Genomic DNA, 15,737 nt, shown 5'->3' on the forward strand with positions numbered 1-15,737 from the left:
GAGAGTCCCCCAACCAGGGAGTGGCAGAGGAACCCCACCCTCTCTAGTAGCAATAGGAGTTAAAGTTAGGCTGTTGATTGGCAGGGGCATTATCTGGAGTCCATTCGACCCATAGGAGGTGAATCCAAAAAAGAGAGAAATGTTCAGCAGGTTTGCATTACCACTGTGGTCTGTACTGAAATCCACACTGTAGAAAAAGGCACAAGATATACGTATTTGTGTCATAGTAGAGGGTTGGTAAACATTTTTGTTTTTTGTTTTATGTTAAGAGCACAAATGCTCTTTAGGGTGAGCTCAGCAGACAGAAGCCGTCCACGGAGCAGGAGGGACAAAAGCTCCCTGGATCTGGTTTCCAGTGTGAGCACAGGCTGAAGGAGTGTCTTCCCCCATCCAGAAGACTGGCTGTATATAAACTGATCATGAAAAACACCCTTAGGTCTATACTTAAAAGACAACCAGAGGAAATTTAAAATCTTAAACTTACCAGCCTTAAAACACCTTCTTAGACTTTAAGACATTGTCTTAGATCCTCAACTTAAGCTTTCACACCCCCAGATCTTAAACTTTACGCCTTATTCCTAATTATTTACCATGAATGAGATGCAGGTGGCTGATCTTTGGGAACGGCCACTGTAAAGTGAGTTCTGTAGATAAAGGAATAGTAAAGAGTTCCATCTGAAACCTATTTATCTTTGGGTGGAGCCTAGTGGACCCGCCTGTAAGCTAACCACAGCAGCACCTGACACACAGTGTACACGGAATAAGTAGTTGCTGCATCATAAATAAATGAGTATACAAATTTTTTCATAGCAGACAGGTGACCTGAAACTAGCATATAAATTGGTAAATGTGCACGCGCACGTGCATGTGTGTGTGTGTGTGTGTGCCTATATGTGTCTGCATCTGTGTCAGTGCATCTGTGTCTGTGTGTGTGTGAGTGTCTGTGTTTGAGCACGTGTGTGTCTCTGTGTGTGCCTGTGTATTTATGTGTGAATACATGTGTGTCTATGTGTGTGTGTTTGTGTCTGTCTCTGCATGTATGCATGTGTGTCTTTGCATGTGTGCACATGTGTGTTTCTATGTGTGCACATGTGTGTCTCTGTGTATGCACATGTGTCTCTCTGTGCACATGTGTGTCTTTATCTATGTGTACATGTGTGTCTCTGTGTGTGCCTGTGTCTGTGTGTGTGCCTGGGTATGTACACATGTATATCTCTGTGTGTGTATGTGTGTGCCTGTGTGTATGTGTGTGCACATGTGTGAGCCTGTGTCTGTGTGCGTGTCTATGTGTGTGCACATGTATGTTTCTGTGTGCACACGTACTGATTTCTTATCTCATGCTTGTTACTTATCATCTCATTCAAAACCACCTGGCTTCTACCCAGACCAGCAGGGTTTAGGATAAGGTCTGGGTAAAGCCATTCTTTCTTATTCATTTCCCAAACACCGTCCACATCCACATCCACACCCACACTTAGCCTTGGCAAACAGATTTCTCACCGAATACGGCAAGCCAACCAAATGTTTGAAAATCTTTATTTACAGAAAGATTAGGAAGTGTTTATTCATTTCACAAAAGGAGCCTTTGCTTTGAGTCACCACAGGAATCCTTTCTTTTGGTTGCAAGTTTACCAAACCAGTTTAAAATAGAGTGTGGCTTCAAGCATCTCCCCAAACAGGAAAGAAAGCAAGCTGTATTCATTAGATGCTCAGCGCCAGAGTCACTGGATCTGTCCCGTGGGTGGTTACTCCTTACTCTGCATACACCGTGGCCTAATGAGTTAAGCCAGGAATCAACCTAATTAGTATAATGGTTTAGTTGTATTTTAAAGATTCTCTGAATGTCACGAATCATCTTAAGGGAAAATATATAGTATTCATAGCCATTTAGTTTAGGAGTAAATGCATTTTATATGATCAAAGAGACAACTTCCATTTCTTTCCATTGTGGAATAAACAGGTCTCCCTGTTATGAATAATTCTTAAATTGGGGGTGGGGTGGGGTAGGAGTAAAGGTGAATTAATCGTTTTCAGATTTTAGACAAAATCGTGATGCTGAAGAGAAAGGAAACAAACAAGATAGCCATGCAACTGCTGTGGCCTTCTGTGCATATGTGTGAGGCTATCTCTTCAATTTGGATCAGGAATGGGGAATATTTGTGATTTGGTACATAAGTGACTTCATCCTGGCTGAAATTTATCTGGTTTATCTTAAGATAATAACAAAGAATTAGGTACATCCTTAGATTCAGGCTCTTAATATGAGTCTACTGGTTTTACCTAGTTTTCTAGAAAAGCAGGGTTGTTCAGGGGTAATAACTACCACTCAATATGGCTGTAGTTATATCAAGCTGTATCCATGCGTGTCGGGAGCTGTTTGCCGCTTCTCTGAAGCGGGGGGGGGGGGGGGGGGGAGAGAAAGAGAGAATATGAATCTCTCTCTCTGCCTGCTGGGCAGTCAAAGCAGGTCAGGGTTTGTTGGCAGATTTCCCAGCCTGCTGGGACATCGAAGGATAGGAGAGGTGCACTTGAGGCTCAAGGCAAGAGGCTGAAGATTCTATTGACCTTGATGGAAGGAATAGGGAGGCTTTTGGATGGAAACAAATGTCTTCTGCGTATATTTTAGCAAATTGTTTCTGTTAGCTTGTGGTTTTGCTTTCCATAGTACTGCAGTATAAAAGGCATATGAGAAACACACTCAGTGCTGATGTGGTAATGACCTGCAGCCCTCCCACATCTGTCTCTTGCATCTCTTTTCTATCTTTCCTATAGCCTTCCTCACTCCCCCCTAAGAGGACTGTTCAGCTTTGCACAGGCTGGACCTGTACACATGTATTCCACCCTGATGAACGAGTGCGTGGATGGATGGACTATAGGAAGCTAAAATAAGGCCATGCCTCCTGACTATGCAGAGTGTACTATTGACCCTGTGCTGAAAAAAAAAAGTCACATGTTTCCTTGGCTCTGGGCATGCTTCTCTGAATGCCAGCATCAGAAATCTTTTGAAACTAGACTAACAAAATCAGGCTTGCTTCACTTAGCAGCCAAGGTGTTCCATGTTTCCTACTGCTACCATCTGGCTGCATCGTGTAGGTGACATCATGCTAACTGGTAATGATGATACTGTTTCAGGATGTTACAAGTACAACAAGGCATGGCCCTGCACCTGATATGTCTGTGTATTGGTGACACTTCTGATGACAGACTACCTGAAAGAAAGCATTTAAGGGAGGAAGGACTTGTTCTGGCTCATGGCTCAGGGAATACAAACCATCACAGCTAGGAAGACATGACAACTGGGTGTCCAGAGTGGTGGGACCATCATATAGGAACTGACAGTTACAGTCTGAATAACCAGGAAGCAGAGATAGGGCCAGAGCCAGATGAACCCTTCAAGTCCTGCCCTCAGTTAATCCACTCCTGATAATTAGGTCACATCTCAAAGGTTCCACAACTTCTCCAAAAAATGCCACCAGCTGAGGTCACATACTCAAACATACAAATCTGTAGGGGGGCATTTTTATAGTCCAACTACAACAGACTCCATCATACCAGCCAGCATGGATGCTTGCTCCACTGCGCCAGCCCCTGGCACTGCCGCTGTGTCCTCCAGCAGAGACGATGCCGTTTGGGTGAGCACATTTGCCCCGACCTGTGTTTGGTTTTCTAATCACAGCATTACTCTTGTTTTTTCTATTGTCCCTGGAGACTGCACTGTTGGGAAACCCACGCTTGTGCCTCATGTGCCTCATACAGGAGGTGGCTGAGCTTTGTTCTTGGGGCTCTGGGTAAAAGTTAGTAGTTATTGTTTGCATGACTTTTGTTTTGAGCTCTTGCCTTGACTGTTGCTGTGGATTATGTGTGCATGCTGGGAAAACAGTCTTCCTGTCTACACGATGCTCAATCCCTTGGCAGGCTGAGGATATGTTCAAGGAGGGTTCAAGGAGGCTATGACATTGTAAGGGTCGATTAAGGAGTGGAGATTGTATGGATAGTGCTTGATGTATTTACATACATCTAAAACCATAACTATCATGATATCCCTAAGTAACCCTGGTTGTTGTTGTTGTTTTTCCTGCATACTATCCTAGCAAATGAAAAACAGATCAAATGGTTAGAAATATATGTGGGTCTTTACTATTGGATGTATGTAACTTTAGTATCATCCTAGTCCAGGTATATCCCAGGCAGGGTGAATTCAGTTTTTTCCTAACCCATAAATATGCTCATCTGGATACACAGGACCACACTTCCATGATTAGGTCCCCCAACAAGTTGCACTCTGCAGGACTCTAGATCTGTCTGCATCTCTGGTTTGTGACCGAGGGTACCTGGAGGTTGATCCTCCTACACTCATTCCCAGCCTTCACTTCTTCTCGAGCTAAGACGGTAGGTGGTGTGGCACAGATGCTTGTGTGTCTGAACACTTGGTCCCCATTGGGCAGTGCTGCATGAAGTGCTGTGCAACCTTAGACAATGGGGCCTCTCCAGAGGACGTGCGTCCCTGGAAGCTGGGCCTTGCCCAGCCACACTTCCTGTGTGCTCTCTGCTTCCTGCTCTGCCAAGATGCTAGGGGGTGAGAGCCCCACCCGGATGCTCACTCCTGCACCCGCAGAGCTGCTGCTGCCATGCCTTGTCCTCTCTGATGGATTCTGTCCCCTCAGACTCAGGCCCAGCAGACCCCATAAGCTGCTTCGTTTTGGGTTATTTGGGTACAGCAGAAAGAAACAAAATTACAATCCTGGGATTCCACTTTTGAGTTTGTTTTTCTTTTTAATGAATTCTCAGAGGCAACAAGAGGAGAAAAATCATTAAAAAATCAGTTCAGGCTGTGGCCTTCTGAGGAGGAGGGGTGACATCATGTGACCTTTACTTTAGTGTGGAAATCAAATCTACATGAAGCACAGCGTTCATTTTCTCTGGAAGAAAAAAAAAAGCTGAGATGGAAAGTTAGAGACAAAGGAAGAAAAATGCCAAAACTCAAACCTCAGACTATTAATGACATCTGTAAAAATTAATCAAGTTGCTTGCATGCTTTTGAACACATTAACTTAGGAAAGAGCGATGTATGAGCTTGGCTCGCTAGGAAACAAGAAAAAGATGCCAGCATTTTTCTCAGAAATGACGTTTGTTAATATTTCTTCATTTTATAGAATTATTATAGCATTCATAGGCAGCAGCTGGAAGAAACAACACACCACAAATGACTTTGACTTGTAAAATGTGTGGAACAGGAGAGAGAGAGAGAGAGTGAGGGAGAGACAGAGAGAGAGAGAGAGTGAGGGAGAGACAGAGAGAGAGAGAGAGAGAGAGAGAGAGAGAGAGAGAGAGAGAGCGCAGGGTTGCATGTTGATAGATCTGACATTGGTCTGCTTTTTATTACTGACCAGAAAACCTTTTCTCAAGATTTTTACAATGACAGAGAGGGGAAAGACAGATTTGTTCTCGAGAAAAATCAGAGAACCCATAGTGCTAAGAGTTACATTTTCCTTTGGAACATGGGATCAGTGAGGAACTTAATGAAAACGATGGCCTGTTGTTATTAACTCTTAGGTGGGCCTCCTACTGTTCTAAGTGTTTCCCGGTACTGCCTAGCTATGATTTCACACCAAATCTATCGCTTAATGCTGGGCAATCTCCACATCCCACCCCACCCCCCTTTTTCTTCAGTATGATTAAACCCATGGCCTTATAAGCATGCTAGACAAGAGTCTACCACTTAGCTACATCTCCAGCCCCTCATCATTTTTTTAAAAATTTAATACAATAGGAAATGGATGAACTTTAAACCTCCCAGTAGAATTGAATTCTGATCTGGAAGAAACAAAACTAGAGCCTTCCTTCATATCACACACATATGGCTTAAGCATGTGTGCCTTCCTTCATATCACACATGCATGGCTTAAGCATGTGAGCCTTCCTTCATATCATACATGTATGGGTTAAGCATGTGAGCCTTCCTTCATATCATACATGTATGGGTTAAGCATGCATCCAAACCTTAAGAGCAAAAATGACAGGTGTTAAGGTGTGTCTAGAGTCACAGAATCCCAGGAGGGACAAGAAGCCAATGGATACAAGAAAAAGATGGATGAAGCCAACTACCTAAAGTGACAAGCAATGATCCGGGTGATATGTTTATCATGAATAGAAGAGAAAGATAATGGTATGAAAGAAAACACTGGTCATACATGTGACACAAATCTTTCCCAATGAAGGTTAAAAACAAAAACAAAAGAAACCAAACTACTCATTAGAAAAATGGACAGACCCCCCCTCCCCCCAGCAGAGGCGGTGCAGATGGTTAGCAGATGGCTGCTCAACAAGAAAGAGTGGGTCTCCTTTAAAGATGTGATCCTTGGTAGGCTGACAGTCGGCTATTAAACATAGCGAGGGAGGGAGGGAGCTAGTGTAGAACTAGGAGACTAGGTCAGCGGGAGCAGTGAGAGGCTGAGTCTGATTAAAACACATCATACCTATGAAATTCTCAGAAATTAATAGACTAGATTTCCAAGAGGAGTTGGGGGAGGGGTGAGTATGATCAAAAATTGCCTGAAATTCTCAGAGTTAATAAAAAATATTCTAAAATATCATCATATGAAAAAGAAAAAAAAACAGGCAGAGAAATTAGAAATGTACAGAATGATCTGGAAAAGGCCATTATAAAATAGTTTAGAACTCACCATTAGTGCAAATAATCTCAATAATGAGATAAAGCTGCACCCATTATGTTGCCAAAGCTCACACAGCATGTAACTCTGGTGATGGCAGGAGATGCTTTTATTAAGCTATTATTCTACCTCAAGAACTTCATGTAGATTATCTCATTTAATATTCACAGAAATGTTGAAAAGTATATTTTTTTAAAAAAAATTTTAAGTTAAGGGATGGCTTATCCAACAAGTGGTAGGGCCAAGATCTAATCCATGCATCTGACTCCCAGAGCTTGAATGCTGTCAACATGCCCAGGGCTGATAGAGGAGCCAGGGGCTGGGCATGCTCACACATGGCCTTCAGAGAGAGTAATGTGGCAATACATCTTTTCTTCATTTTTCAAGCAGGGTTGCATGGCCTTGAAATTGCTCTGCAGCGCCATATGACTGGATGGATCTTTCTTCCTTGTTTTGCCAAGGGCCGAGGTTACAGTGTACTGCCATGCTCAGTTTAATTTTAAAAATGCATTCTCTTTGGCCCACCATTCCAGAAACCAGAAACCATTTGGAAATTTTACCTTTCAGAAAATTTTACCTGTAAAACTACATGGGCTCAGCAGTGTTTTCATCTCTGTGTTACTACTACTACCTTCCTGGTAGCCCAGGCTTGCCTGAAATTTATCATATAGCCCAGGCTTGCCATCTCAGAATTTAGTCTTCCCATCTGTTTTCATCTGTGTGTTTACTACTGAAAAGAATGCTTTTTTAGATTTACTTATTTTTTTGCATATGAGTGTTTGATGATATACAGGAATGTTTGTGTACCACATGCACTCTTGGTGTTTATAGAGGCCAGAAGCAGGGAATGTCAGTTGAAACTGGCGTTATAGATGGTTGTGAGTTGTCATGTGGGTGTTGGAACTGAGCACAGACATTCTGCAAGAGGTCTATTAACCCATGCTATTAACCACTGAGCCCTCTCCCTGTCTTCTTGGTTTTTCAACTTTTTTATTTGTTTGTGCATTTTACTTTTAGTAATTAATATTGTATTTTTAGCTTCTGTTAATTCATTTCTATCACTTTTGATTTATAATGTGCATTGTGTGAAGGTTGGAGGGCAGCTTGCAGGACCTGGTTCTCTCCTTCTACTATCTGGAGCCTGGGGCTTGAGCTCAGGTTATCAGCCTTGGCAGTGGGTGTCTGCCCACTAAACCATCTCACAGCCTCACGTTCCAATATACCCAGCTCATCTTCCTCACCGATTAACCTCAGCCAACCATTCATGTCCTCACTTGCCTAAAACCCACCTGACCAAGTCTGTTTATCCACCAGGACCACACTGACCCTGTCATGTCACCCACCGTGACTGAGTTTTTTGCTTCGAGAGGATAGAGTGGTTCATGGCAACCACTTTCGTTACGTTTCTATAGTGTGCGCTGTTTCCTGCCTAATGCCTGTGTTCATTGTGAGGAACTTCTGCCTTCAGCAGTTCCACAGTGCATGAGACTTGCAACGTTGTGTTTTCCGAATTTGAAACATTGTAACTACACACAGTGCTTCTTCAGCAGCATGTTTCCATGGATTCTCCTAAGTTTTCCACTCTAAATACCTCCCATTTGCCATCACAAGTTCTTTAACCCTTAACCATTGTGTAGTGCCTTGAAATTTAGAAATGTATTGGGTATCCAATCAAATCAGATCGATTCCTAACCTGGCATTATGTTAAATCGACATGATTGAATTCTATGATATTTGCTGAGAGTCCCACTATGGGGCAGAATTCCTAGCGCTATCTCATCTGTTGAGCCTTCTCCAGCCTGGAAACGGTCTTTCGTGAACCCAGCTGATCAAGCTCAACTGCATCATTCAGATTCTCACATCCATTTTTTTCTTTTAATTTGTTTTTGAGACAGAACCTTTTTGGTAGCCCAGGCTTGCCTGAAATTTATCATACAGCCCAGGCTGACTCAGAACTTAGTCCTTCCATCTGTCTCCTGAGTGCTGGAATTATGGGTGTGAACCCACAGCTTGCTCTCCAAACCAAACCCTTTTACTTGATCAGTTTCCACATGTCATAGGTCAAAATCTCCTCTTGTAATGATAAAATTGTCTTTCAGTCTTTGTTTTAAAGCACCAGGTTGTAAGTGTGTGTGTGTGTGTATGTGTGTGTGTGCACATATGGGGAAATAATATCAATTTTATTCATATATAAACATACACACAAAAAAAAATGTTAACTACAGCAGAGTGTTTTGTTAGCACTGTGACAATAATACTTCGAAATCCATTATCTGAAGTGAGGCTTAATTCACTACAGGGAATAGTGTATAGCCACCAAGTACAAGAAGTTGCTATTATTGGGGTGGGGTGGGGTGGGACTGTGCTGTACCACATGACTAGTTGTCGGCTTTGTTGTGTTGTTTCTATTCAACACCACAAAATCCCTATTTATGAAAACATATCAATGACTTTGAGTTTGAACTAAGATCATGGATACCAGGTCCTCCAGGGACGTGACTGGAGGACCCGAGAAAGCGACTGCAGATTTATCTTCTATGGCAGCTGCTCTACTTTGGTAACTTCTGTGGGTCTAGGAAGAAAGTGAGGCAAACAGAAATTGCTTAAAAGGCTCAAGTGGTGCAGTGACATGGTTTGCATGTGTTTAGGAGTTTTGCTGTGTAGTGAAAAATTAAAGCCAAGAAGGCTCTCAGGTAGAAGGAATAAACTCATCATTTGAAAATGATATTGTCAATAATGAATGAAACCTGGGCTTTGTAAACCGGGGTGTGGAGTCAAGGAGACTCCAACCATATTCTACTTTCTGCCTTGGGCAACCAGAAGGAACTAGTGGCAGACAGGGACAGTGCACGGTGGAAGTTGCATTGACATTTGGGGAGATGAAAGGGGTGGAGTCTAAATGCACATGACTTCTCCCTTTGACTCTCAAAGGCCATGGAGTGAATTCTGGGCACAGCCTGGCATCCCTGCCCCCTCCCTTCCTCTCTGCTCTCTTGGGTCCTTGTTCTTTCCCCTCCTTTCTCTTCATCCTCATCTGCCCTGTTCCAGCAGGTGCCATCAAAGCTGTGTCAGACCAAGGGGAGGGTTTAGTGATGACCAGATATGACATAAATTAATAATTGATACATATCTTTATTATGCACAGATAAAAGAATTAAAACTGTGGTTATCAAAACTATACCTCTAAGCAGGTTCACAAAGACCATGGAACAGAGGGAAGGTTACAGCAGGGGTGTTCAAACTGGCCACAGGGATTTCCCGGGGTATGCTTTTACCCTCGTAGATGAAAAACAGGAACAAAATCAGGCTCACTCAGGAAAAACCAGAATAGAGTATTGCATTTGGAAACTGATAATAGTCCTTCCTAGAAAAATATCTGTCAGTTTAATGAACGAACCCCCAGATAAAACAAACAGGATAAAAAAAAAAAGTTTGTATACACGACTCACCCGACAAATGTGCTCTGTTAATACAACCAGCAGTACGCTCATCATTCAAACCATGAGGTAGTTACAGTACAAAAAGACAGGCACGCGCCTGCGCACCCCACACACTCAGGCAAGCCTGCGGAGAACACACGCAGGAAATGGATTTACAATCTCATTACCAGACAAGCAAAAGGCCATTTTGTGTTTAGGAAAAAATTGCTACATGACCAACTCAGGCAGAAGAAAGATCTCCGACCTTTGAAAATGCAGCGGTAACTCCACGTGAATAGCTGTAGTGCCTTGCACAGACAGTCCTGCCTTAGCCTGGGGCAGTCCAGCATGGTTTCAGCATCAACAAGACAAAATGGCCCCTGTGGCCACTGGTGTGGCCTGCAGACACAACACAAGACTTTGCAGGTGGAAATGGGTTCAGCCAGACTATAACAACAGTCTTAAGGAAACTTGTAGAATATGTTATGAAAGTAAGGCTTATACATTGTATTAAATCTGTGAAGGGTGAAGCAGTCAGAAACACTGTAACAAGAGCTGGGAGGAGACACCCAAGCTTTAGCTTCAGGAATACTAAAGGACATTCATTTTCCAATATGGGGTCAGATTTCTTGAGCTGAATAATATTTCTGATAATGAGATCCAAGGAAATAAAAGCTTTTTTCTCTTTTCTCTCTCTCTTTAAAAAAAAAAAAGTCTTTTGGTTTGCATCTTATAAATTTGTAAGTTAATTTAAGATTATTTATAAAGTCCTTGGCAATGTAGTATCTCTCTCAAAAATATACATTTAAATATATTACAAAAATTTTAACCACATCCATCTAAGAAATCTTTTAATATCTTCCCATAGCTAATTTTCTCTTTAATATGATGGAAAAGGTTTTTCTTTTTAAAATCAAAGAACGAACTGATTAGAAGAATTCACAGTAACTGAAATTAAACATTTCATAAGGAGTAACTTAAATTTCTCTAAAATATTTAAATATATCTTTATACAGAATTTTTGTAGTAAAATATAGCTATAAGTGATTTAAAGACTCTAGTCTTCCTTGAAGACATCTTTAAACATTTTTTTATACATAGAATATACTTATCAGTTACATTCGGCTGAAGGTTAGGCAAAGCGCATTATTTTTAAACACAGGTAGCATGATCCAGGTCCTCCCCAAAGACACCTTCATGTTAAAAACCAACGAACTAGAGAAAAGTATTTCTCTAGTCTCAAACCATCCATGTGGGAAATCTAAAGTATTTCAATGTATCTATGCATCGGTTGGAGACCCTCAGCCCTGAAGAAATCTGCTTTGGTTCAAATTTTCCCAATTGAATAGAAGCTGGGCCACTCTGGTCAGTCAGACGAGGGCTCATCGACTGAGAGATTGTCCGTATCCCTTCACACGCTGCTTCCATCAGCAACGCTTCAACGTTGACGTTTTCATTCATGAAGGTCTGGGCACAACTGCCTGACTGTAAAGGCAGTGGGCTTTGCTCATGGCTATTTCAGGTTAGGATCTAGCTTGTTCTACTTATGGAATCTTAAGTTGGTTGGCAGGGGAGGGGGGAGGAGGGAGGGACTCTAGAAAATTGGTATTATTTAATTTGCAGCGGATCTGGCATGGAGAATCCCCTCTGGGGTTCAGTTTTAACACTGAAGAGTCACTGAGCTCAGCAAAGGTCAGAGTGGCATCACCTTATTCTGCTGAAGAAGTTCACCTGAAACTCCCTGTCTCTGTATCATCTGAGGCAGCACTGGTGACATCATCAGATGGCCCGGGGCTCTCTAGGCTTCTCTACAGGCTCATCAGAAAGGCTGATGGTTGGAGTCAATATAATCTACCACATATAACTCAGGTTCCGACTCTGGAAGCATAGGACATTTTAAAGGAGGAAGTGGTCGTCTCTCCAATGTGCTGGGTGTTCTGCATTTGTGCCTATATGACCATACACAGGCATTACCTTGCTAATAATCCCTTCGCTTACCACTGAACCCCACCTGCCTGATGTTTAAGTATGATTAGGACAGAATGTTCGAGACAGGCACAAATCTGACGTTACACGCTCTCTCCTGAAAGGAGACACAAACCTGGCTTTAAGGCACTTTTGGAGTTGGTGTGCTTGTGCGGAGTATCAGGAGTCAGCATTCATTTTGGCCCAAGAGAGGAATGTTACTTTGGCAAGTGACAGGCCCCCAAGGCTAGCAAGCTACACAGGGGACCATGTAGGGCGTGGCAGGTCAGGAGTGGGCATCCAGAGCGAGATGCAGATTGGCTATGGAGGGAGCATTTCTCCTATTTTACATCTTGGTTCAGCTAGGCGAGAATCCCTGGCTGTCTCTCCCTGGCTCTACACTCTAGCTGACATCCCTTCACCGTCTCCTTTACTCTTTAAAACATACGACCCCAAATGATGGATGTTTGGACACCTGGACAAAGCAGCATAAAAAAAAAAAAAAAGAACAAAAACTGGCATATGTTTCACATTGAAACCCCCATCCTGCGAGGGGCTGGCGGGGAAGGCCACCAGCTTAGCTTTCGTGTGACAGATGTCCAGGGTCACATTTACGTGGGCCGTGGTAAGGAAGGGGTGGGTAGAGCAGGCTGTCTGTATACTGAAATTCACTCTCTCTTTACAGGGAACCCAGATCAAGCCTTCTGAGTCTGGACACCCAGCATCGGCATCTGGCCCTGCCCCGGCGGTGGCAGGCATCCGTCTGTCCACCTAGGCAGCGGCGTCCATCTGTCCACCTAGGCCGTGCTGCTGCTAGAGCAGGGAGTGCTCTGAGTGCTCCCTATGCTGTGGGCTGCGCTGCTGTTCTCCGAGGCTGGTGGCGAGGTAGGGACTTGCTGCCTTCGTGCCGTCTCCCCTGCAGTTAAGAAAGACATGTCATATAATGGAATCTGAGGAGGAATGTGTCCCCCACATGGACACCCTTTTCTTTAACATTTTACCTGATGTTTTTCTCAATTAGAGGCAGGAGCAGCTAGCCCAGGAAGGCCTTGTGCTTTAAGGTTTTGTTTTGGTTGGTTGGTTTTTTTGTTTTTTTTGGTTTGTTATTGTTTTTATAAGCCAATAAGAGTGTCTTCTGTATGGCCAGTTGTGGCTAGGATCTCTGGTGGCTCGTGACAATTTCTCTGGATTCTAGAGCCTACAACTCTCAAAGCATCACCAGTATCTGCTAGCTAGGAGTGATTCTTCTGACACCGTGAAACTGCATAACCATCTCACAAGTTCATGACCGAGTTCAAGACCAAGTTGTAAAGTTAATCACAAATCAACATAACAATGTTCTAAGTATGCCTATAATTGTTTTATTTGTGCTAGGGATGAGACGTAGGACTTTGCACAGGCTGGGCATGAGCCACATATCACCATCCCTTTTGCATTCAATGCCTTGTTAAACACCAACCCCACCCCACCCCCGCCCCGCCCCGCCCCGCTAGTGACTTTGAGAGCTTGCCCTGGCCACAGCAAAACAGCTTTGTATGCCCAGCATGAAACCCACCAGAGAAGTACTACTAGGAAGGGGGCTGAGGGGGCTGAGAGGAGAGGGGGCTGGGGTCACTGCCAAGGGAAAACCCTTTGGGGCAAAGAACTCAAACACATGGGACCTGCACTGGTTGCCAGCAAAGCACCTCTTTGCATTTGAGGCTCTCTGTTGAGTTCAGTGTGAGCATCTCCTGACACATTAAATGCCCCACTTGTCATTACACACCCCGCTGCATTACAGCTCCACCCGCTCTTTGTGCCAAGTGTGCAATGCTCTGGAGAGTGAGGAAAGCTCGGGTCACACATGGTTTGCATTTAACTGTGTGAGAGGTCCTATGGTTAGCTAGTCCCTTCTGTGAAACTGGCCTTTAAAAAAAAAAAAAAAGACTCTAGGTAGAGGAGAGAGGTGGGAGCTGCTGCCCCAATGCCCCCTTAGCTGTCCGCACCCCCACCGACGTGGGAAGCCCCCAGCAGGCCAGGTCTGTTTATGAGTTAGGCCCTCTCTTTCCTGTCATACTGAAATACACATCTATCAGCCAGAGATAAGCAACCCTCCCTTCTGCTTCATTAAAACACAACACTGCAGCAGCTAGCACAGGCTCTGACCTCTGAACCAGCTCAGGAACCAGAGGCCTATACTTCCACTGCCTTCCTGGGGCCCCTCAAAGATCTCTGCCAAATGCAGTTCTGCAAAAGGCAGCACCGGCTCCGGCTCCCCGGGTCAGGTTTCAGCTTTCCCTGACACAGCTCCGCCGGCTTCTGCATGCACCTCAGAGCACCTGGGGCCATTGCATGCATTTGGCTGGCTCTAATTATTTTTTCTTCTGGGATTGGAGGGGGAGAAAGGAAGACATCAGTATTCCCAAGGAGCAGGCAAGTCACAGTGTCTTCTCCCCTGCAGGATTTTGGATCTTCCTCAGCACCGCCCCCTTCAAATGTGTATGTAACCACGGGGGAGAAGTAACATCCTGCCAAAAATTCACTGACTCATAAATGGGAGATCATTTCTAGAAAATAATCCAGTCTTTTTTCTTCCTTCCCCCTCTCCCTCTGTTTACCTCCCCTGTCCCTTCTGTGTTTGAACCCAGGGCCTTGGATATGATAGGCCCTACCTGAGTTTATATTCCCATATATTTCTAGCCCTTAACTAACTATTCTGATGTACACACACACACACACACACATACATACATACATAAACACACACACACACACACACACACATACATACACACACACACACACACACACACACACATACATACACACACACACACACACACACACACACACACACACCACTTTACCATTCACATGTTAATTCATTCTCAGTTGAATCCTCCTGTAGCCCATTAGAAGGCTATGGTGGCCATACATAAGCTTGCTTATTTGTTTGTTTGTTTATCCAGAGCTAGAGGCCTTGGACTTGGCTAGGTAAATACTCTGAGTTAAATCCTTTATCTCTGAGCCTCACTAAAAAGAACAACCTCTCCCCTTTTAAGTCACTGGCACACTGGTCTAAAGGGAGGTTCCTCCCATCCCTTTGGGCTCTGCTGGCCTTGTGAGCTCTGGGTCTAGTGGATGAGGCAGGACAGCCCTGCTCCTCCGGGGCAGCACGCTCATGTTTATCTCTTCCAGAACAGGACAATGCTTGATGAGTCAAAGCTCAGGAAAAATGTCAGCAGTGTGTCCTGCCCAGGAAGTCTGGAGATTTGCTTCCTGGGAAGTGTCTCTTTGCTGTGTCAGCGATTTTAATGCCCATTAGAAAAAGCTCTCATAACTTTCAGAGTCTTGGAAGCTCTTGTCTTGCTAATGTAAAACCCTGGAGAGAGAGAGACAGAGACACAGAGAGACACACACACACACACACACACACACACACACACACACACACACACAGACAGACACAGAGAAAAAGAGAGACAGAGAGAGAGGCAGAGAGGGAGGGAGGGAGGGAGGGAGGGGGGAGAGAGAGAGAGAGAGAGAGAGAGCACTAGAGAGAGCGCCCATACTCAAAATAGCGGGGCGTGCCCTGAGGTGGACAGTCACACTAACCTATTACCCTATTACTCTTTCTGACTTTGGTTCCGTGCAAGAGAATCCATCAGGGAACCTGTTTGTAAATGGACCCTGGAGCAGGCTG

The 15,737-nt window shown here is 44.0% G+C and overlaps 1 protein-coding gene across 1 annotated transcript in view; it reads right to left on the reverse strand.

Moving 5' to 3' along the window:
• Nucleotides 1-9,780: 9,780 nt before the first annotated feature.
• Nucleotides 9,781-15,737, reverse strand: part of Tgfbr3 (transforming growth factor, beta receptor III) — a 183,063-nt gene continuing 177,106 nt past the window's right edge. The window contains exon 17 of the mRNA NM_011578.4: nt 9,781-12,971. Within this exon, the coding sequence (NP_035708.2) occupies nt 12,853-12,971 (119 nt within the window). The 3' untranslated portion in view covers nt 9,781-12,852. The remainder of the gene's footprint in view (nt 12,972-15,737) is intronic.

The sequence above is a fragment of the Mus musculus genome, chromosome 5 (assembly GCF_000001635.26).
Source record: "Mus musculus strain C57BL/6J chromosome 5, GRCm38.p6 C57BL/6J".
Taxonomy (NCBI): domain Eukaryota; kingdom Metazoa; phylum Chordata; class Mammalia; order Rodentia; family Muridae; genus Mus; species Mus musculus.